The sequence below is a fragment of the Perognathus longimembris genome, chromosome 21, assembly GCF_023159225.1.
Source record: "Perognathus longimembris pacificus isolate PPM17 chromosome 21, ASM2315922v1, whole genome shotgun sequence".
NCBI lineage: Eukaryota > Metazoa > Chordata > Mammalia > Rodentia > Heteromyidae > Perognathus > Perognathus longimembris.
The window spans coordinates 8,445,390-8,467,645 of record NC_063181.1 but is presented as its reverse complement, the minus strand read 5'-3'; the positions used below and the strand labels follow the sequence as shown (position 1 = coordinate 8,467,645).

Here is a 22,256-nt window from a genome sequence, read left to right as displayed (position 1 = left end):
TGGGGTTTGAAGCCTGCCTAGGAAGGTTTATCCAAGAGACTTTTATCTCCAATTAACCAGAAAAAAACAGCTGGACTAGAAGTATGGTTAAAGTGGTAGAATGCCAACCATGAACAAGAAAACTGAATGAGAGTGTGAAACCTTGATTTCAAGTTATAATACTGGCACACTCATAACAAAAGCCAACACACAAAAAAACTATGGCCTCAGGCACTCTATTACTGAGCCACACCACCATCCTTCTTTATTTTTATTGCTGTACTATCTACATTTCACTGAGAAATCACTTTCTTCCTAGCAAGGAAACTGATTTATTCTCTGAGTTCTTTCATAATTGAGCATTCTGCCTGGTATCTTAAGCAAATCTGAATAAAATCTTAACAAGGAATAATATTCTGGGTCCATATTTTCTTTCCCTCAGAATTATATAGACATTCGTACATACCCTGATGCTGAATACTACCATAAGGAATTGTCTGAATTTTCTCCTACTTAAGTCTGGGCATGGTAGTGTATCCTAGTAATCCCAGCACTTAGCACTAGGGAGGCTAAGGGAGCATCATGGATAGAGTTCAAGGGTAGCTTGGGTTATATATAGTGAGATCCTGTTTCAAAAAACCAACCAAAAAACCATGGTCTTAATGTTTACTAATTTTCACATTGGGTTATTTGGCGAAATAAACATTTTTTTGGCCAGGAGCTGGTGGCTCTTGCCTATAGTCCTAGCTACTCAGGAGACAGATCTGAGGATCTCAGTTCAAAGCCAGTATGGGCAGGAAAGTCCATGAGACTCTTATCTCCAATTAAGCACAAAAAAAGCCAGAAGTGGAGCTGTGGCTCAAAGTGGTAGAGCACCAGCCTTGAGCAAGAGAGCTTAAGGACCGCACCTAGGTCCCAAGTTCAAGCCCCATGACCAACCAAGAAAAAGAAAAGAAATATCTGAGTCTGGGTACTTTATAAAGAAAAGAGGTTTATTTAGCTCACAGTTCTGTAGATTCAAGGACACGATGCTGATATTGTTGGATCTTATTGGTGGGAGAGATCACATGGCCAGACAGGAATCCAGAGTGTGGAGGGAGGTCAGTATTCCTTGGCCACCAGGAGACCCTGATGCTAGTGGTTAGCTTAGCATCTGGCAGGCCGCACAACTCTGGAATGGGTGGGGGTGAACTCTTGAAGTCCTGTCTGCATGAAGGTCTTATGCATAAGTAAGTGTCTTACCAAGCCAGAACCCCAAGATGGCGGTGAGAGCAGCTCTGTGGCATCGTTGGTATGTAGAAACCACACGTAGGAGAAACAGGGCTCTCATTTTATGTCTGGAGTTTCAGATGACAAGAAGACGGCTAAGGAGAAAGCTAAAGATAATCCACCGTGGCCAGTGAGTGGTAAAAGCAATAGCTGGGGGGGTGGGGGCGAGCATTTCTTTTTTTTTTTTAATTAAAAAATTGTTTTTGTTATTGTAAAGTTGATATACAGAAGGGTTACATTTACATGAATCAGGTAGTGAGTCTCCCCTTCCATCAGTCTCTCCCGCTTTTTCCCTCCTGTCTCCACCCACCAGATGTACAGTTCATTTTCCACATAGTGTCTAGTCAGTACCACTGTTGTATTTGTTCACCTTGTTTGGGAGGACATTTTTATCAATATGGTTTCTTCTGCCCCTCCCCTTTGTGCCCTCAAATCAGCCTTGTGGTCTGCTGTGCTCTTCACAATGTTGAGGGGCACAAAGGGAGGATCTTCAGGAACACATCTTGTTGGCCTTAGGAACAGTCTGGTCACCTCAAGAAGAAGTAAATGCCCTCTCTGAGAAGGGAAGCAGGGCTGAAAATCCCCGAGCATGGTACGCGTAGCAGCAAATGTGCCCAGCATAACTGTCATTTCTAGGACCACTTGCTTCTGGACCCCTGGAAGGGGCAGTATACCCTCTGGGATAGCCAGGAAATGTGGAAGGCTCCACAGAAGGTTCTAGACCAAGTGTCTTGCTGGCTTTCTCCTTTGTCTTTCATTCCCCCTGGAGCATCAGGTCTGATGCTTGGAGACAGACCCAAGGTACTGGAGTCGTTTACTTCTCTGACTCTGAGACCAGTGGACAGGACACAGACCCCACCTTCTCTCCAGCAGCCCAGGCCTGAGCCAGTGCCACACTGGAACCTTTGTCTTTTGCCCCTGCTAGGAAGAGCACTCTTGGCAAGTGTCCCCTGCCCTTGAGGGCAGCTGGCCCCATCCCTGGGATGCCTGGAGCGGCCACACATGGAGCAGGCGGGCTTCCTGCTGCCACGGGCAAGGCCCACGGTCCAGACCTGCCGTCCCAGCTCTGGCAAGAGCAGTGTGTGGTTTCTTTCTCACCTTCGTTTCCTCAAAGAACCTTTCATAAACGTTTGGTTTGCTAAGAACAACTTACAATTAAAGGAGAAGAAATATCTCCAGTGGAGCAGAAAGCACCCCTCTCATTTCTGCCAAAGGATCAGGTCCACTTGGGTTTGGAGTGTCTCCTCAGCAGCTCCAGGACCGCCCTAGGCTCCTTCCTGTCCCCGAGCCTTTGCAGGGTGAGTTTAGCTCTCCAGTGGGGTCCATGTGGCAGGCCTCTGCCTGCCCCGTGGGGGCCAGCCTGCGTTACGGAGCCCTGATTCTGTCCTGGGAGTGTGAGCAAAGCCCAAAGTAGCCTATTCCCTAGAGGGATGAGCAGCCATGCTGGCAGGGTGAGGGAGGGAGGAAGGAAAGGCTATCTGAGAGAAGCTTCTCTAGCACTCCATCCAGGCTGCCTTTGCAACCGTATAAGGAACAGGACCACTGAGAATACACACTTTATAAATGCCAGCCTCCCCTGAATGCCCGTCCAGCTGTGAACTGCTACAGTTACCCTGGAGTGCCTCCACTGGGTTTTGTTTGCTCTCTCATGGTGTCCTGAGGTGCCACTGATAAATGGAGAACTCTATTTGAAGTGAGAACAATACTCTGTTCTCGGTTCTGCAGGAGGAACTACTTCCTCCTACGATACAACCTGGTGTCTGAGGCACCCCTGCATAGTCTCCTTTCTGGCTCTGCAGGGCAGCCAAGCCTGGATCTAGGGTGCCACCTGAGGCTGGTGAAGTTCTGCTCGGAGGCATAATGTGCTGTGTGATTCCCCAAGGGGCTCAGCAAGTGTCCTTTTTGCCTTCATGCCCTGTGCCTGATGGTTAAGGACACGTGGACTCCAGTGTCACGCAAACCTGGCTTCAGCTCCTGGAGAATTTCATTTCTGGCTTTGCTGGCTGTGGCTGCTGGCTTGTGTACCACAAGTTTCCCTATTGTTGATTTGTAGTTGTTGTTTTGTTAGTCTTGAGGCTTGAACTCCGGGCCTCGGCACCGTCCCTGAGCTTCTTTTGCTCAAGACTAGCACTCTACCACTTGAGCCACAGCGCCACTTCCAACCTTTTCTGTTTATGTGGTACTGAGGAATCGAACCCAGAGCTTCATGTATGCTAGGCAAGCACTCTACCACCAAGCCACATTCTCAGCCCAAGTTTCCCTATTCTTTTGAGGTAGCAGTTAGGTCTCCAAATTCTGTTAAGGGGGAATAATGAATGCCAAGTGTTTAGCACAGTCTGGCCTTGGCAAAGGCTAGCTACTGCCCGATGTTGGGGTTCAGCTTTGGCCTTGAGAGGGCAAAGGAGAGCTATCCCGAGATGGGGCCCTTCCCCCAGCCCTGGGGCAGTGCGGAAGCAGGCCACACCTCTCTGAGTCTGGAACCAGAAGGGCTGGCTTTGCGACCAGCCCCCCAAACTTCTCGCCAGCTAGCACGTATGCCCCCCATTTTCGCGGGCTTTGCCCATGGGGTGGTGCTATGCAAGTGACGTTAGCCCATGAGGGGGTCTTAAGACAAGCTCGTCAGCCTATCGCCAGCTCTTGGTAGATCACCCCTTTTCTCGTCACCATTACTATATTAGCTGTTAGCCACTCCCTTATTAAATCAGATTTGCTCTTGAAGCTGTCTCTGAAACTCCTCGGAAGCCTGGCTTCCTTCGTGGGTAAGGAGGGAGGAAAAGGGATCTCGTTTGGCCACGTGCACCTGAGGTCTTCCCTAGCCCCCCACTCCACCCTGGCCTTGCCTGCGGGTCGGGTGACCAGAGGAGAGGGTGAGAAAGGGAGCATAGAGAATAGAGTAAGCCTGGCATCCCCGTGCCAGGGGAGGTGGACCTAGCCCGGCAGCCCATCATCTTTTACCTCCACATTCCTGAGCCCATGCCTGCCCCCAGTTTGCTAGCATACTACTTGTTGTTGGCCATTCAAAACTGGCTGGGTAAAGAACTGCTTTGTTTGAGCGATGAGTTTTAGTCTTCTCTCTCTCTCTCTCTCTCTCTCTCTCTCTCTCTCTCTCTCTCTCTCTCTCTCTCTCTCGTATAGGTACTAGAACTTGAACTCGGAACCTTGCTCTCTCAAATTTTTCACTCATGGTTGGCATTCTACAACTTGAGCCAGCTTCTCATCAGCATTTTTTGTTGGTTAATAGGAGATTCAGTCTCACAGACTTTACGCCCAACCTGGCTTCAAACCATCACCCTCAAACCTCTGCTTTCTGAGTAGCTAGGATGACAGGTGTAATCTTCTAGCACCCAGTTAGTCGTTCTTGCCTGACTTACCATAATTTTTAGCTTTGGTTTAAATTTCAGAGTTTTGAGTCTCTGATGATGACTTTTACAAGCCATCATTTTTTAAGTTCCCCAGTCCATCCACCATCCATGCTGAGGGCACCCGTTCAGGTGTGCAGCAAGAGCCCGGCCATGGCGTAAGCCCGTCAATCTGCCTGATAATCCAGTGTCATGGATGCAGTGTTGTCATGGATTAAAAAAGCGAGGTGGGAGACACTGCATCACTTGCCCACTGCTATTTCTACGTGTCGGAAGCAGCAGTGTGGGAACTCGAGCAGGGTCTGTCCAATGGTAACAGCCATGGCAAGCTGCATGGCTGTACTAGGTCACTTTGTGTTGTCTCTGATGAAATAACTTACCCAAATTGAATACATTGCTCCAGAGTGGTAGGGCCAGGGGTTCCAGTGACTCAGGGTTCTTAGCAACTCAGATCTTGTTTCTCTGACAGAAGCAAAGACTCAGAGGCGGAGGGACACACTGAGGGGAAGGGTGCAGAGTGCCGAGTTTCAGGGCAGGAAACTGCTACAGAGATTGAGTTCTTCCTGGGCTGGAGCAGAGAGGCTCATTTCCCTGCAGCTGTTTGCTTATGTCACTAATTAAGTTATGACTCTACCAAGGAAAATGATTAACAGAAGAAAAGTCATTGCTAGCCATGCCACCTCAAGGTCTCATTTTTTTTTCTGTTATTTGTTCTTTACTCTGCAATTTAATTCTATGTTTTTACTTAACATTATATTCATGGCATTTTTACAGCTGTATGTTATTCCATCAAACTGACAGAATTTACTTAACTTAGCACATCTTGTGGTAGATAGCCTTTTTCTTTTTCCATTACTTCAATCAGGGTAGGTTCTAGAAGTAAAGCAATACTTTCAAAGGATTTATTTTAATCACATAATTTTTCAAAGGGTCCCATTCTTTCCCCCTCCCCCCCCCCCCCAATCCAGGGGCTTAGACTCCAGGCCTGAGCACTGTCCCTGGCTTCTTTTTGCTCAAGGCTAGAGCACTCTACCACTTGAGCCACAGCTTCACTTCTGGCTTTTTCAATATTTGTGGTGCTGAGGAATCGAACTCGGGCCTTCATGCATGCTAGGCAAGTACTCTACCACTAGGCCATACTCCCGGCCCTCCCTTTCTTTTTATAGCCACTGACTGTACATTATTATTTAGTCAGTTTTGGGAACATGAGGTAATACTTTATACTTTAATTTTATTTATAGTGCTGAGGATTTGTAAGAAAAGTGTCTTTTCTATCAAAGTAGTTTGCTTCCTTTTTCTTGAGAATTAATTTTCTGAAGGATTCCTGCTTTGAACAGGTGGCTTGGCCCTTATTAATTACATTTTAGTTACATACATCCTTTTCCTAAATACTTTAATTACGATATCCTGTTAGAAGCTCCTTGAATTTTAGTTTCATGTCTTCTGATTAAGCCACATCCTTTTGTAGATTGTGAACTTGAGCTCAGCCAATGTGAACAGAGGGGCAGGGCCTGCTGGGTTAGGGGTAAAAAGTGAGCAGCCTGCTCGCTCTATGTGCTTGCTTGCTAGCATTGTGGCCCGTGGCATACCTTTCTGCAAAAGTAAGCTGTGCCTCGCTGTCCCTTCAAGTTGGTTATCTTTATTCATTCCTAACACCCCAACATCCCAAGCTATTTGTAGCAACAGGATTGAACCTGGGCCTCATGCATGCTAGGCAAGTACTCACTGAGCCACATTCCTATCTCCAAGGTAAAAATCTATTTTACTGTTTTGATAAGTGTAAAATAGCACAGGCCAAGTTTGGAGGGGTTGAGTGAGACAGATATGTAGCTGGCCTTTAACTCCTCGTGTTCATCCTTCTGAGTGCTAAGATTATAGGTGTACACCACAGCACTTGCTTTGAGCCAAGTTTTAAATGTGTGTTCCCTTTTAGCTAAATTACTTTATTCATCTTTTGAGCCAATACAATGGCTTGGACTCTGGCTTGGTTTTTTTCCCCTCCTAGCTGGCATTCAGGCACTTGAGCCATGCCTCCAGCACCAGCATTTTGCTGGTTAATTGGAGGTAAGAGTCTCTTGGTAGATTTGTCTACTCAGGCTAATCCTGAACCCCTGTTTTCAGATCTCAGCCCCTTGAGTAGCTAGGATTATAGACGTGAGCTATTTGCATCCTCCCTCAATTTTTTTTTAACTTCGAAATTTAGCCAAACTTTGAATTTTCCCATTTTCTTAATTGTCCTTCTATCCCTTTAAAGGAAGCTTTTTTCTCAGGCTGGGAGGAGGAGGAGGTAGGAGGGTGCCCTGTACTTGGCATGGGGCTGGAGGGTCTGTAGTTCTTAGCAGACAGGAAGAGAAAAAGACCTTGCCTCTACGTGGCTTTGTTCTCTTGTAGGTGCATCAGCTCACCATGAAGCTTCTGTGTCCAGCCCTTCCTGGCTGCTTCCTGCTGGCCTTGCTTACCCTGTGGAGACCTGCTCTGCAGACTCAGGCCTCTTCTGAGGCAGTGCCCCTGGTCAGCACTGCCTCCTTCCTGGAGGACCTCATGCAGCGCTGTGGTGAGAATGGCAGCCTCACCCTACCGCAGCTGAAGAAACTACTCACCCGCCTGGGTGTGGGAGTAGGCCGGGAGAATGCCACCCAGCCTGAGCAGGGACACAGGAACTTGTCAACGGTAAGGCCTCCCTCTGGGCCAGTACCATTCCTGGCCTCTCAGTGCCCTCTCTGATCAGGGCAGGGTAGCTGAGCTGCTTGGTAAGCTGAGGCGGCAGGTCTTAGTGACAGCAGCCTGGCCATTTGATCGTTCCATCCATCAGGGTCAGTGTAGTCAAGATATCCAGCATGGCTTTTTGAAACCCTTATTGAAGGAAGCCATGAACGAGGGTTCTCAGCACCCCTCAAAATATTATTCTTTGGAGTTGTACTTGGGTCACTTGAATCTGCTAGGAGGCTGAGGCAAGTGAACTCTTATTATACTCCATCCTGTGGCAGGAGGAATTATCCTCAAGGTCCCATGAGAATTTCTGGAGTACCAGTTCCAGAACCCAGAGAACCAGAGGTCTTTTGGCTCTTGTGTTGCCCTGCAACTACTCATAGATGGGTATGCTCAGCACACGGAGCTTCCCTGCATGTTTTTCAAGTTTGAAGACTTACTTGCTTCCCTATCTAGAGATAAGGCTGCAGATTTCCGGCAGTTTGGACATATTCGCCTTGTGATCTCTAGATGGTTGAGTAGGTTGCTGCTCAGCGTATCCATTAGTTCCTAAGAGTCTTTCTGCCCCTCCGTCTCATTTCAGTGTTTCAGTTCTAGAGATCTCTTTGCTGCACACAATTTCAGCCAAGAGTCTCGGATCGGGAAGAGTGAGTTCCAGGAGTTCTGCCCCACCATTCTCCAGCAGCTGGATTCCCGGGCCTGTGCCTCTGAGAACCAAGAGAATGAGGAGAATGAGCAGACTGAAGAGGGCAAGCCGAGTGCCATTGAAGGTAAGTGTAAGTCAGCCATGATGGACGGATGGCTCTACCACATTGCCAGAACCTGGTCACACTGCCTGGTGATCACTTGGTGTTAGATTTTTGGGCCCCACCTTCCTTCCTTCCTTCCTTCCTTCCTTCCTTCCTTCCTTCCTTCCTTCCTTCCTTCCTTCCTTCCTTCCTTCCTTCCCTCCCTCCCTCCCTCCCTCCCTCCCGCCCTCCCTCCCTTCCTTTGTGTATACGTGCCAGTACTGTGACTTAAATTTGAGGCCTCATTTCTCCCTTAGCTTATTCATCCGAGCCTGAGACTCTACCATTTGAGCCATACATCCACTTCCTGCTTTTGGTAGTTAATTGGCAACAAGAGTATATTGGATTTTTGGTCTGCTCAGGCTGGCTTCGAACCATAATCTTCAGATCTCAGTCTCCTGTCTCACTAGAATTAGAGGTGTGAGACACTAGTACCTGGCTTGACCCTTCCTTCCTTCCTTCCTTCCTTCCTTCCTTCCTTCCTTCCTTCCTTCCTTCCTTCCTTCCTTCCTCCCTCCCTCCCTCCCTCCCCCCCTCCCTGCCTCCCTCCTTGCCTCCCCCAATATCTTTCTCTTTCTTTCTGTGCCAGTAATGGGGCTTGAACTCAGGACCTGAACACTGTCCCTTAGCTTTTTTGATTAAAGTTATCACTCTACCACTTGAGGCACAGTTCTACTTCTAGCTTTTTGGTAGTTAATGGGAGATAAGAGTCTCATGGACTTTCCTGCCCTGACTGGCTTTGAATTGCATTCCTCACATCTAAGCCTCCTGAGTAGCCAGGGTTGTAGGAATGTGCCACCTGTGCCTGGCCCTACTTCTCTTTTTGGTTCCATTAAGCCACAGGGGTACCAACCTTGAAGACCTGCCTTGGCCTCTTTATCCCTTACCATCTAGTACCACCATATGACAAGTGGGGCCCCGGCTGCCCTTCTGAAGTCAGATAGAACGAATGCTACCCCATAGCACACGCTGCCATGATTAGGTCTCCTTGTTTCTCAGACATTTAATTCCCAGTATTTAATCTTCATTATTGGTTTGTTTCCCAGTCTCATCATCTACATGGAAAGCTTCCTTGAGATAGCAACCTTGACTTCTCCATAGCACCTCCTAAGACACTAGCCTCAACCGCCATTTCCTGAGGGGCTGGTGGGACTGTCTGCCTGGGCTCCCCCTCCGGCGCCCAGGTCAGCGTGGGCCTGGCCGCGCCACAGGAGTGCTGCCCTCAGTAATGGAGGCCCTCGTCTGTTCTTGTTCCTCCGCAGTGTGGGGCTTTGGTTTCCTCAGTGTTTCACTGATTAACCTGGCCTCTCTCCTGGGAGTTCTCGTCCTGCCGTGCACAGAGAAAGCGTTTTTCAGCCGTGTGCTCACTTATTTCATCGCCCTGTCCATTGGAACGCTGTTCTCTAACGCGCTCTTCCAGCTCATCCCAGAGGTGCAGTAGAACAGGCGCGCGTGCGCGTGACCTCCTTCCCCGGGTGCCACAGCCGAGCCCCCTCTGGCTGACCCCCTCTCCCTGTCCCCCCATACTTTTAGATTTCCGACAACTACCTGTGAAATGAACCAACCCTTCATATCAAGAGCCACCAATGACTTTTCACTGTGGACCTCAGGGCCTTCTCTCACTCCTAGGCACTCGGCACCTCCAGCCTCTTCAGGCGAAGGCAGATGCAAGGCTTTTTAGCATTTACACCCCTCCCCATTCCTACCTCTCGCTTGGCTCATTCCTGGACCCCATAGGTAGGACTCCAAAGAGAAGCTGAAATTGGCAGGCCTGTCCCTGCCTTTGGTGCTAAGTACTATACCTTCTGTTCCAAAGAAACTGGGAGTACTCAGGTGTGAACCCCATTGACTATCCATCTAGAATGAGGCAGAAGGAAAAGTGGTTACTAATCTAGGTGTAGAACTGGCCTAAACAGTGAGAATCCTAGTGTGTGTTTGTGTGTATGTGCGCACACGTGTGTGTGCGCGTGCATGGGCGCGCCAGTGCCAGTACTAGGGCTTGAACTCAGGGCCTGAATGCTGTTGCCTAGCCTTTTCACTCAAGGCTGGCACTCTGCCACTTGAGCCATACCTCCATTTTCAGCTTTTTGCTAGTTAATTAGAGATGAGTCTCAAAAATTTTTCTGCCCAGACAGGCGTTGAACTTTGATGCTCAGATCTCAGCCTCCTGAGTAGCTAGGATCCTGTTTGGTTTTTTTTTTTTTTTTTTTTTTGGCCAGTCCTGGGGCTTGGTCTCAGGGCCTGAGCACTGTCCCTGGCTTCTTCTTGCTCAAGGCTAGCACTCTGCCACTTGAGCCACAGCGCCACTTCTGGCCATTTTCTGTATATGTGGTGCTGGGGAATCGAACCCAGGGCCTCATGTATACGAGGCAAGCACTCTTGCCACTAGGCCATATCCCCAGCCCTGGTTTTTTTTTTTTTTTTTTAAACAGGAGCTATATGTAACTTACTGAGCTAATGTAGAGCAAAGGCAATTTGATGAGAACAAAGAAGCATAATTATACAAAAACCAAAAAAGGGAAAATTCAAATCATTTGTGCCTTGCATCTTGCCTTCTTTCCGATAGGGTGACTTGGTACCCTTACTTCACTGTTTTTACTGTTTGGTAATTTTGTTTTTAATTGTTATCACTGAGGAGCTATGAAAATAATACCCAAGGTGACAGTCTACCCACCTTTCCTTTCAGGTAGGGCCACTGCAACAGTGGTGCAGACACCTGGTCCCCCTTTTTGGCATAGCGAAACTGCCTTTCAGGAAGACCCCATGTCAGTGGCTTCCTATCCCTTCTTAGTCAAAAGACTGAGCCTTCAATGGGGCCCGACAGGCTGTCATCGTCCCTCGCCTGATCCTCAAGGAAGAAATGGTTTAAGAATAACTACCGAGCGCCATTACTGTGGCTCCACGGGGATCTTGCAAGTCCTTCTCTGGGGAGGCCTCATCTTGGGCTATTTTTTTTCAGCTCCAGAAATTGAACTTATTAATCTTTTAAAGATTTGAAATGGAAAAAAAAATCCTCATTGCCCGTTGGAATGAAATTCCTGTCATTCATTGTACGTGATTCACCCTGCTCTCAGGGGAGTGTCACACCAGCTCTGGAGTGTGTCACCCTGGGCAACACATTTGAAATTCTGTGTGTGTGTGTGTGTGTGTGTGTGTGTATGTGTGTGTGTGTGTGTGTGTGTTGTGGGCTGATCTTGGAACTCTGTCCTCTACCCTCGCATCCCTCACAAAGCAAATGGAAATAAGCCAAAAGAACTGAGAAGTTCAGAACCTGAGTTTCACAAAGGCATTGAGTCTTATTTGATTTGCGTCCCTTCTTCCCTGCACGTGACTCTGTTGTAGTGTACACAAACCAAGCCATCCTCAGGCGGTGTCACATTTTACCCTCCGTGACGCAAATTGTACATGGAAAAGTAAAAATGTTAAAAAGCAGCCTACGGGGGAGCGCGCTCTCTTGCTTTTGTGACCCGTTAAAGCCCGTGACGGGCCTGGGTGTACCTCACCCTGCCTGCCATCACACAGCCTGGCAGCTCCGCCAGGCCACCAGACACAGCAGGGATGGTAGTCACAGGGTTCCAAGGCCACCCCAGACTCTTTTCTCTTGCACTGATTGAAGACAATTTCATCAGATTGGAATCACTAACAAATTTTCTATTTCTCTCTCCCTCCCTACTTGTCTCTCTGATTTTTCTCTCATCCCCTCCGTTAATATCCACAACATCCACCCTTCCCTCCCTGCCTCTCCATCTTCTTTCCCTCAATTGGTGGTTGTCCTGCTCCCTGTCCTGGGGTGGGCTGGCAGTGTGGGGATATGGTTTCCTCTGTGTTACCGTCATCTCCCTCTGCTCCCTCATGGGGGCCAGCGTGGTGCCCTTCATGAAGAAGACCTTTTACAAGAGGCTGCTGCTCTACTTCATAGCTCTGGCGATTGGAACCCTCTACTCCAACGCCCTCTTCCAGCTCATCCCCGAGGTATGGCAAGCCAGAGCATTCCCAGTGGAGCTCGCCCATCTGCTAGCACCCTGTGGGCAGGCACAGTGGGAAGGCCCTCCATTTATGGGAGACACAGTGGGGGGAGGGGGGCTCTGGGTCCTTTCCTTTTAGAAAGTGAAGCTAGGACTTAGGCAAGACTTAGGAGACACCACATGACACGGTGTTAAGAGCCAGGTTCAAATCCCAGCCCCCACAGTCGGGGCCAGCCATTTACCTCCCTCTGTTTCTCTTTCCTCCTTTAAAATAGAGAAACAGTTGGATTGACCTCAAGGTCATGTTGTGAGGATTGGCTGAGTTAATATTTACAAAACACCTGGTACCTGGAAAGTCCTGTCACTATTCATGAAAAGAAGCAGTGTAGGTATGTCATTTGATGGCTGTTAGTTTGAGGCTTTGGTACAGAGAAGTAAAACATATCAACAGAATCCATGGGTCTCAGGAAGAAGACCAGAGAGTTTGGGGGCAAAGGGAATCACTAAAATAACAGTCAGCTTTTGCTTACCTTGAGAAAATCTTCCATAGAAGAGAAAGGATCTAGTGTTTGCAAGGTGTAATAGCCAGCCTTGGAGATACATCATCGACTTTGGTGTAATCTTTTCAGTAGACCTATTCATTATAATAAGCCCAAGGCATTGCACTGTAGGTGGTCTGCAGGACTGGACAAAGCCAGGAGATGAGTCCACATGCTTCTTAGAATACATTGTATTTTCTAAAATGCTGTGTGTGCTTTGAGTGGATCAACTCTTGAGAAATCTGCAGAACAAGTTATGTTTTCCCCCCCATGATTCTGACATGCATAAGACACCCCCCCCCCCCGCAACCACCCCCAAATCCCAGGCTAAGTCCAGATTCCATGAAACCCAAAATGTGCTTCTTGAATTCTGCCATCCTGCCTGGCTTTATGTGGAAAGGTGATAGTTGCCTCTTTCCACTGTGTCTTTCCTTGTGATGCTCCTATTCTCCTGGCCTGACTATGTTGTTTCTTGACTTGGCCTGTGGGCCTCTTGGTAAATAATACTAGAGGGTTGTGATGAAATTTTTTCTCCCCAAGAACTGGGGCTTGAACTCAAGTCCTCATGTTAGCCAGGCAGCTCTTTAGCCACACCTCTTGCCCTTTTTGCTTTAGTTACTTTAAAAGAAAAATGGGTTCTCACATTTATGCCCAGAACTAGCCTGGACGGTGATCATCAAAGTATAGCAGAATAATTTCTTGGAAATTATTATTTTTTGTCGGTTGTAGGGCTTGAACTCAGGGCCTGGGTGCTGTCCCTGGGCTCTTTTGCTCAAGTTAGCACCCTACCACTTTGAACCACAGTGCCACTTCTGGGCTTCTGATGGTTAATTGGTTAACAGTCTCACTGGCTTTCCTGCCCAAGCTGGCTTTGAACCGTGATCCTCAGATCTCAGTTTCCTGAGTAGCTAGCATTACAGACTTGAGCACCTGACTAGAAATTATTTTTACTGGAGACAAGATCTTGCCAGAAAGCCCAGGCTGGCCTTGAACTTTCAATCCTTCTGCATCAGCTTTCTTAAGTCCTGGGATTGGAGTGATTTCAGAAACCTGTTTCCTGAAGCAGGTCACTGGACACTTTGGCACTGTAACTCAAGAATTGAACTTGGGATATTATTCCCAGTTGCCACTCCCATCTTTTCTCAGTGAGTTATTTTTCTTCTCCTTAATAAATGACATTATCAAAAAGTACTCAAAATAACCACTCCCTTCCTCATTTTTTTTTTCTGGTCCTAGAGCTTAAACACAGGGCCTGGCTGTTGTCCCTGAGCCTCTTTGAGGCTAATACTCTACCACTTGAGCAACAGCACTACTTACTTCCAGCCTTTTCTGAGTAATTTATTGGAGATATGAGTCTCAAGGACTTGCTTGCCCATGCTGACTTTGAGCTGTGATCGTCACATCTCAGCCTCCTGAGTGGCTAGGATGAGTGGTGTCTGCTCCCACCGCCCCCCTCCCCCGACCCCCGCCGCTGTTTTTTGTTTTTTAGATAAATTCTCCTTGTGTTTCCCAGGCTGGCCTTGAACTCCTGAGTATCTGGGAACTATAAGCCTTTGTCAGTAAGCATAGCTACAAATTCCTGCATAGCATCCCCGAGATTGATGTTGGCAGGACATAGTCTGTTCTGTTTGTGGTCCCTGAGAGGTCTGTGGTCAGGAAGACACCGAAGTTCTGACTGTTTTCTGGGGAATGAACTTCCCTTTTTAGAAAGCATAATTAAGCCACTTCCCATTGTGTTTACAGGCAGGTCAGCCAGGGACGCTCGATAAGCTGAAAACAAACACAAGTAACCTCTGCTGAGTGGAATTTGCTGACAGGATGTTTTTATAGCTAAACACCAAAAGAAATTAAGATAGGGTTTCCAATAAAAGTAGAGAACTACCAGGCATGGTTGTACATGCCTGTAATCCCGTCACTACACATATGAAGAAGAAAACCATCTCCAGGGCTGTCTTTTCCTGAGATTAAATGGCTTTGGCAACAGAAGATGAGCAAGAGGGAGCACAGCCAGGATAGTGACATTACATCCAGGGAACATCAAGATTAGATTTTGCTAATGGGCAGCCTGCAGAGTTATCACAGGCTACAGGACAGCTTTTTCCTTTCCTAGAGTCAAGGAACAGTTGGGAGGTAACAGACACCCAGCAAAAGGCTTTTTTGTTTGCTTAAACTCATTGTGTTTTCCTGGGTCTACAGGCTTTTGGTCTCAACATACAGAAAGATTATGTCTCCAAGTCTGCGGTAGTATTTGGGGGCTTCTACCTTTTCTTTTTCACAGAGAAGATCTTGAAGATGCTTCTTAAGCCGAAGAATGAGGTGAGACCCAGCTGTTTGTAAGGGGGTTTCTAGGAAAAACCACCTGCCTCAACAGAAAACACCGTGTGTGGGCCCAGTATGGTGCTGTACCAGTGGTTCATGGTTTCCTCCAAGTTATATCAGAAACGACAGAGGCCATGAGACCATCCCATGTGAGGAGCAGCTCTTGCAAGGATATTCATGGGGGAAGAAGTTCGACTAGAAATAGATTTTGGCCAGCGAGTCTTACTGCTACTTAGCAGTAATTTGTCCTGAGCTAAGATTATATGATATATACATGTGATATCATATATATCTTAGTGGTAAGGAGGGGCTTGATCACATTATTATGTTACTGGTACAAGGGCTGTGGGGAGCCAGTGGCTCATCCCTGTAATCCCAGCTACTCTGGAGGCTTAGATATGATTATTGCAATTCAAAGAGACACTGGGCAAATTAACCACCAAAAATCCAGAAGTGGATCTGTGGCTCAAGGGGGTAGGGCGCTCATCCTCAAATAAAAAAGCTAGGGGATAGTGCCCAGGTCCTGAGTTCAAGTCCCAGGATTGACACCAAAAAAAAAAAGAAGAAGAAGAAGAAGGCTGATGTTGACCAGTAGAACATAGTTCCAGAAAGATGCCTTCAGTTCCTGGCATGTGATCAGTGCTGAAATGGTAGCTGAGCTGAAGGGACATGGCCATTATGGAGGTGGGGCTCTGAGCACTTTGAGCAGTGGCCGTCTTCACTGGATTGAATGATCCCCCAGCAGGTCTACCATAATACACTAACACTACATCCCTGCCTTCCCGCTTGGCATTGCTATGGATAAAAGCTCACCCTGGGTCCCTGTGTGGCCTGCTTCACTTTCCTTGGATATCCTTGCAATCCAAGCAGATGCCCATTTGGGCTGGGGTTCTGGGGGACAATCACACTGATCATTTCCCTGTTGTCCCTCTAGCGTCATCATGGACATAACCACTTCACGTCTGAAACGCTTCCTTCCAAGAAGGACCAGGAAGAGGGTGTGACGGAGAAACTGCAGAATGGAGATCTGGACCACATGATCCCTCAGCACTGCGACAGCGAGCTGGATGGCAAGGCCCCTGGCCTGGATGACAAAGTCATTGTAGGCTCGCTCTCTGTGCAGGTCAGTGGCTGGCGGCTGCAAGAGGATCTTTTAGGAGATAACTGCTTCCGCTAGGTGGATTGGCACACGCTTATAGTCCAAGATGGGAGGCATTGCTAAGCAATGTGGTCAGAATAATAAGGGGTTCTCAAGAGCAGGGGAATAAAAAGCAGGGTCATGACCTAAGGGAGACAGGCACAGGGTCCACGCTGTAACCGTCTGGGGCCCAGGGAATGTGCTGTTCTCCTAGGATCTGCAGGCATCCCAGAGCGCCTGCTACTGGCTGAAAGGCGTTCGTTACTCTGACATTGGCACCCTGGCCTGGATGATCACGCTCAGCGATGGCCTCCACAATTTTATCGATGGCCTGGCCATCGGCGCCTCCTTCACCGTGTCGGTGTTTCAAGGCATCAGCACCTCAGTGGCCATTCTCTGTGAGGAGTTTCCACATGAGCTGGGTAAGTGTGAGTCCTCCACCGTACCCACTCCCTTCCCCCCAGGCCCACGTGCTTTCCCTCACCGCCCAGTACACGCTAAACACATCTAACCGCTGTAACACTTGTACAGATCATCGTGTGGAGAGTAGTGGAGGTTTTGTTGATTCTGGAGGGTTTTTGTTTGGTGCTGGTACCAGGACTTGAACTCATGATCAGATCCTGGTCTTGTCATTTGTTGGCCTGTGATTAACTTTTCTCCCTCTTTTGTGGGAGAGCTCATTCTCTTTGACTGGCAGTCGAAAGAGAAATGGGGCCATTGGTAGTTGCTCATCTGCTTTGGAAATATGCCATTGAGATGGCCGGTGTGACAGATGAAGACAGTCCCCGAGCAGGGGACGAGGTGCCTTCCTCTTTCCTGTCAGTGTGCGGCTGTCTTCATTTTTACCCGGACTTCATCCAGGGCTGAAGCAGTGCGACTCCTTGACGTTCTCTGTGTGCCGACTCAGCCATCCTCTTCTTACCCCCCCGTAGGAGACTTTGTCATCCTGCTCAACGCGGGCATGAGTATCCAGCAGGCTCTCTTCTTCAACTTCCTCTCTGCCTGCTGCTGCTATTTGGGTTTGGCCTTTGGCATCCTGGCCGGCAGCCACTTCTCTGCCAACTGGATTTTTGCACTGGCAGGAGGAATGTTCTTGTACATTTCCCTGGCTGATATGGTAAGTCTACTGTGATCTATGTCATGTAGGCAGAACTGGACTGGAGGACTGAATGTGTGGATAGGACCACAGCTAAGGGGACTCTGGCTACTTTGTATAAAATCATACAACTTAGTTATCTGAGGTGTACAATGCAGTAGTTGTTTTGGTTTGGGTTTTTTTTGGCGGGGGGGGGGGGGGGTGGGGCTTGAACTCAGGGCCTGGGCGCTGTCCCTGAGCTCTTTTGTTTAAGGCTGGCACTCTATTCCTTTGAGCCACAGTGCCACTTCTGGTTTTCTGGCGGTTAATTGGGGATGAGAGTCTCAGGGACTTTCCTGCCTGGGCAGGCTTTGAACCGCGATCCTCAGATCTCAGCCTCCTGAGAAGCTAGGACTATAGGCATGAGCCACCAGTGCCCAGCTTTAATTGAATAGTTCTTAAAGACATATTAGGTTGGGGGTGGGGTGGTGGTAACTATGTCTTTTTTTTTTAATTGGTATATGTTTGGGGCGGGGGGTTCATTGTGACATTTCTATCCATGTATACAATGTATCCCAATCAACTTCACCTCTAACATTCTCCCTCAACCCACTTTTTCATCTTAAAATAACTCCAACAGGTTTCACTGTTCAGACTTGCTTTGGGTTTTAGTCCTCAGCTCTCTGCAAGTATCCAAGATTACAGGCATGAGCTACGGGTGCCTGGCTTGAGAATAATCCTTTTGATGAGAGCACTGGCCTCACCGTCCAGCCACATCCCCTGGAAGCAGTCAGTTCAGGCTTTTTCCTCTCTGTGGGGAGCTTGCTCATGAATAGCTCCCATGTGTTTGTGGCCTTACATTTTGTCATTGGCCTTATTGGCCTAGCAGCCTTTGGCCTAGAATCCCGTGTTATCCCATTCTCTTACACAATTGCTGAATTACTCAAAGAGGTAATGATGACATTTGGTAGTAAAAAGATTTTTTTCAAGTGTTTATTTGTTTTTGGGGGCGGTTTTTGTTATGCTAGAGATTGGATTTATACATATGAAATAGACACTGTACCACTAAACTATATCCCTGCCCCCCCCCCTTTTTAAGCCAGTTTTTGTGGTTTATTTAAGCACAAATAAAAGGTGTATGTGAGTCCTCTATTCGTTTTCTTCCCTGACATTGGGATTGGTGACTGATGGCCAACTGGGCTGCCTGGCTCTTTTTCACGTGTTCTTTCTTTTCTCAATCAGAGGACTTTTGTCTTTAGCCAGCATTTAGATGTCCAAGGCTTCAGGCTTTCTTCTTTCAGTTATATTAATGAGCAGGTCACCTTCTATACTAACCTTACCTATAACTCAGTGCTGCATTTTACCTGTGCAGCTGTCGACACAGCAGACACCTTAGAGAGATGCTGTCACATTCAAGTCCTAGCTACTGTTGCGGCCCATTTTGTCAACCAAACTGCAATACAATATACTACCACCACCACCACCCCGTAACTGAATTGCCTCTTACTTAGCTGGTGGAAAAGGCGAATTTCTCATCTTTCGTTTGTCCTTCCTCAGTTCCCTGAGATGAATGAGGTCTGCCAGGAGGACGAGAGGAAGGGCAGCATCCTGATCCCGTTTGCCATCCAGAACCTGGGCCTGCTCACGGGCTTCACCATCATGCTGGTCCTCACTATATATTCAGGACAAATCCAGATCGGGTAGGACCCTGCGGGACGCCCGTGGAATCGCACATTGGGCCCTGGGCTGCATCTGGTCACCCCCTGCCTCAGGACTCAGCATCCACAAAACACCTGGAAGAGGTAGCTCCATTAGAACTTGACCCAGGATGCCGGCCTTCAATCCGGTGTCAGCTGTTTTAAAGTACTCTGTCTTAGGAAGAAGTTGCCCTGGTAACCATTGTCTAGGTAATGCCTAGCCCCCTCCTCTCACAAGGATTCTAGAACCTGAATGCCACATGCAGGACAAGCTTCCCTTTTCTCTCTGGCTACTCTTTCCCTCTCTCTTCGAAGTGGTACCAAGAGATTTTTTTTAATCTCATACCCTACAATGTAAAAATGGAGCCAGTGGTCGCAGATTGGTTATAAATATCAGGCGTTCATACTCTGGGACCCATCCATCGAAAAGTGCCCTCTGGACCTCAAGCTGGCTCATTTTGAGAACAGGTTCTTCTGTTCCTGCAGAGAATGCTCGAGAGACAGAAACCACTCCCATTTCCCCAAGTCTGTTAGTTGCCTCTGACTTCTGTCAAAGAACTAAAAGTCGGAGCACATCAGCAGGGCAGGCGGGGAGACAGGGGTCATCCTGAGAGAGGAGGGAAATGGTCTTGCAGTGTTTATTTCTCCCAGCCGGATGCTGGGTATTGCTTATGTGCAGTACCTGGTGTCTCAGCACTGCCGGGAGAGTTAATATGGGGGTTTAGCTCCTGGGTCACCTCTTCTTTTTTGGTTAACACTGACAGAATGGAGAGGCAGGAGATCCATGAGAAAACAATTGCTCTTGCAGTGATTTCCACCTTCCCTTCCCAGTTTCCCTAAGACTTTAGCTGCCTCGCTCGAAGCACATTCTGAGCACATTTGTTTGTATTAGAGGGGAGATGGCACACACTTCCTGCCCTGGACAAGTCTTCTGCTTTAGAGTAGCAAGCTGAATTACAGAATTGGGATGTGCTAGTTTGTGCTTTCCTATGACAAAGGATAATCAGACATGGAATCAATGCAGGTAAAACTCAGGACTTGCTAATCACATGAATAAAAGTATGAGTACTAAGGGACTCTGGTCAAGTTTGTGAGTTAGGGCGTGGCAGATGGCCATTGCTATGAGTAGGATTTAAAGGCACTGGCTAGGTTACCTCCTTTGCTCCATACAAGGAAAAAGGGTGAATCCTGTACTGGATGCGAATTGCTCTAATTCTCTCCAGCCTGGGGCACTGTGGCACCCTCCTTCCCCCCCTCCCCCTCTCGAGAACTCTGGCTTCCAGGGGAGCTCACTCCAGGTTCACTAGGTGAATTGATTTATTATTATCATATTGATAATGTGGATTCTTTAGCCACTTTGGGGAGCCAGTCTCTCCCCAGAGCCTTTCTTAGTGGTGCCCAGAGTTGCAACCCAGGGGCCATGTTCATTCACATGACCGACAAGAGCACTAGTTCATTGCCAATGTCAACTTTCCCATCAGTAATTAAAAGCAGCATCTATTTGGTTGGTTGTTTTTTTTTTCTTCATGGGAAACAGCCCTCTGCTAGGAATATTCTTCAAGTGAAGATGAGTGAGCAAACTGGTTGTAATACTTGCTAAGTGTCTGTCTTGATGTTGCCTATTGACTTGGATTTTGAGACAAAGCTGAGGAAGGAGGAAATTTCTAAATCAAGAGTCTAGGATGAATGTCAGGACCGATCCCTGGTAGGGTCTAGTTTTACCAAAGAATCAATTCCTTGAATGTCAGAATCTAACTTTTTATAATATCATTGTTATTGTTTTGTAATGATTCTTTGTCTTTTCTGTTTTGTTTTCAAACTACTTTCAGGAGGCAGCAGAAAATAGCACTCTGGGGCTGGGTTGGAGCTCAGTGGTAGAGTGCTTATATGTATGAAATACTGGGTTCTATCCCCAGCACCACAAAAAAAAAAAAAAAAAAAGACTGGAAGGTTTTGCTTTACCCAGCTCACATTGATGTATTAAAACATTAATATTAGCATTCCCTGTCATTCCTTAAAATACCATTTGTCTTGGAGTAGAATACTAAGTTAAGAGCTAGTGAGTTTTCATTTAGGAGAGAAGCTTAAAATCTCTTAACAAGTTGAACAGTCAACATGAAATGGCAGGGTGCGTGGCCTTTTTGTTTTGTTTTGTTTTGTGCACACCTACAATAAATAACCCATGAACTTTGCTTTCACTGCCTCCAAGGGAAGCCCTCTGGAAAGGGCATCGGCCCAGAGGCCCGCCCCAGTCAGAGCTCGGGAGGGGAGGGGTAGACACACTTGAGTCCGCAGGTTGCTGCCATTGGCAACAGATTTGCCCATGAATTGAAAACCTGGCAGTGTCTTTTTTTTTTTTTTTTTTTTTACTTTTAAAAGGTGGATTTGCAGTTCTAAGATCAGTACATATTAGAAGTTTGAGACAGTGAATTGTTCAGTGGACTTTTATCCCCTGGTGTTACACCATCAGTCTCTCTCTCTGCAGATGAACCAGCCTGCTATTAACAAGCAAGGATCCCTTAGCCAGGGAAAGGGTTCTACTTCTCAACCTCACTGCATAGCTCTCCTCTGTCCTTGTCCCCAAAGGTATTTTGTGTCTAGTGTCCATGTGGACCATTCTCCAATGGTCCTTCAACTTGGGATTAAAAGGCTTCTCTGTTTAGGTAGGTTAAGGTCTATTTTTGGTCTTCTTCCAAAAGAGATGAGTAATATTCTGGAAATCTGCTTTCTTTTTTAAAGTAATTTTTTTTTTTGCAAGAAAGGTTAGGTTTTTATTCATATTTCTTCCTTTACAGTTCTGCAATTCCATCACAGTATTTTTTTTAAAATAACTCAGGTGTTGTGGGAAGAATTAGAAAATAAAATTAACTTATGTGGACTGTAAATGTTTTATTTGTAAGATTCTATAAATAAAGCTATATTCTGTAACTTGAGAGTCCAATGTGTTGTCTTTGGGTGTGATGAAGACTGTTTAACACAAGGTGGCGATCATGTCTTTCTGACTTTACAAAGCTTATTTTACTAGGTCTAACTTAGATTTTGACTATGGAACTTTTAGGAAGGTGCATAATATGCTCACTTTAAAACTGATTAGCTTTGGGCCAGGGATGTAACTCTTGTAGGGTGCATGAGGCCTGGGATTTGATTATTAGCAGAAAATGAAAAGATTCTTTTTCATGGAGCCAATGTCTTCACTTACATTGTATGACAACAGAATTGTGAGATCCAAACAACAAAAAAAACAAAGTTTTCCATCACCCTTTTCCATTTTCAAATCCACTATTTGAAATTTGTTGAGTTGGCTTAGTACATTTAAGCCAGATGTGTTTCTTACTATCCTCTTGTGAGGCTTAAAATTCTAAACTTGTGTTTCCTACTTGTAAGATTGAAGGAAGTTATTTTCCTTGAGCAATAGAAAT

General features: G+C 47.0%; 1 protein-coding gene across 2 annotated transcripts in view; it reads left to right on the top strand.

Annotated features, from left to right (window-relative positions):
• Slc39a14 (solute carrier family 39 member 14) overlaps nucleotides 1–21,765 on the top strand; it is a 45,515-nt gene extending 23,750 nt beyond the window's left edge. Inside the window, exons 4-11 of one of the 2 annotated variants that reach the window (XM_048330893.1) lie at nucleotides 7,007–7,277; nucleotides 7,900–8,086; nucleotides 11,907–12,076; nucleotides 14,805–14,924; nucleotides 15,862–16,050; nucleotides 16,280–16,487; nucleotides 16,998–17,182; nucleotides 18,698–21,765. In XM_048330893.1, the coding sequence (XP_048186850.1) occupies nucleotides 7,014–7,277; nucleotides 7,900–8,086; nucleotides 11,907–12,076; nucleotides 14,805–14,924; nucleotides 15,862–16,050; nucleotides 16,280–16,487; nucleotides 16,998–17,182; nucleotides 18,698–18,844 (1,470 nt within the window). In that variant the 5' untranslated portion in view covers nucleotides 7,007–7,013 and the 3' untranslated portion in view covers nucleotides 18,845–21,765. Of the gene's footprint in view, nucleotides 1–7,006; nucleotides 7,278–7,899; nucleotides 8,087–9,366; nucleotides 9,537–11,906; nucleotides 12,077–14,804; nucleotides 14,925–15,861; nucleotides 16,051–16,279; nucleotides 16,488–16,997; nucleotides 17,183–18,697 lie in introns of both variants that reach the window. The other variant, XM_048330892.1, reaches the window with a different exon arrangement.
• Nucleotides 21,766–22,256: the final 491 nt, after the last annotated feature.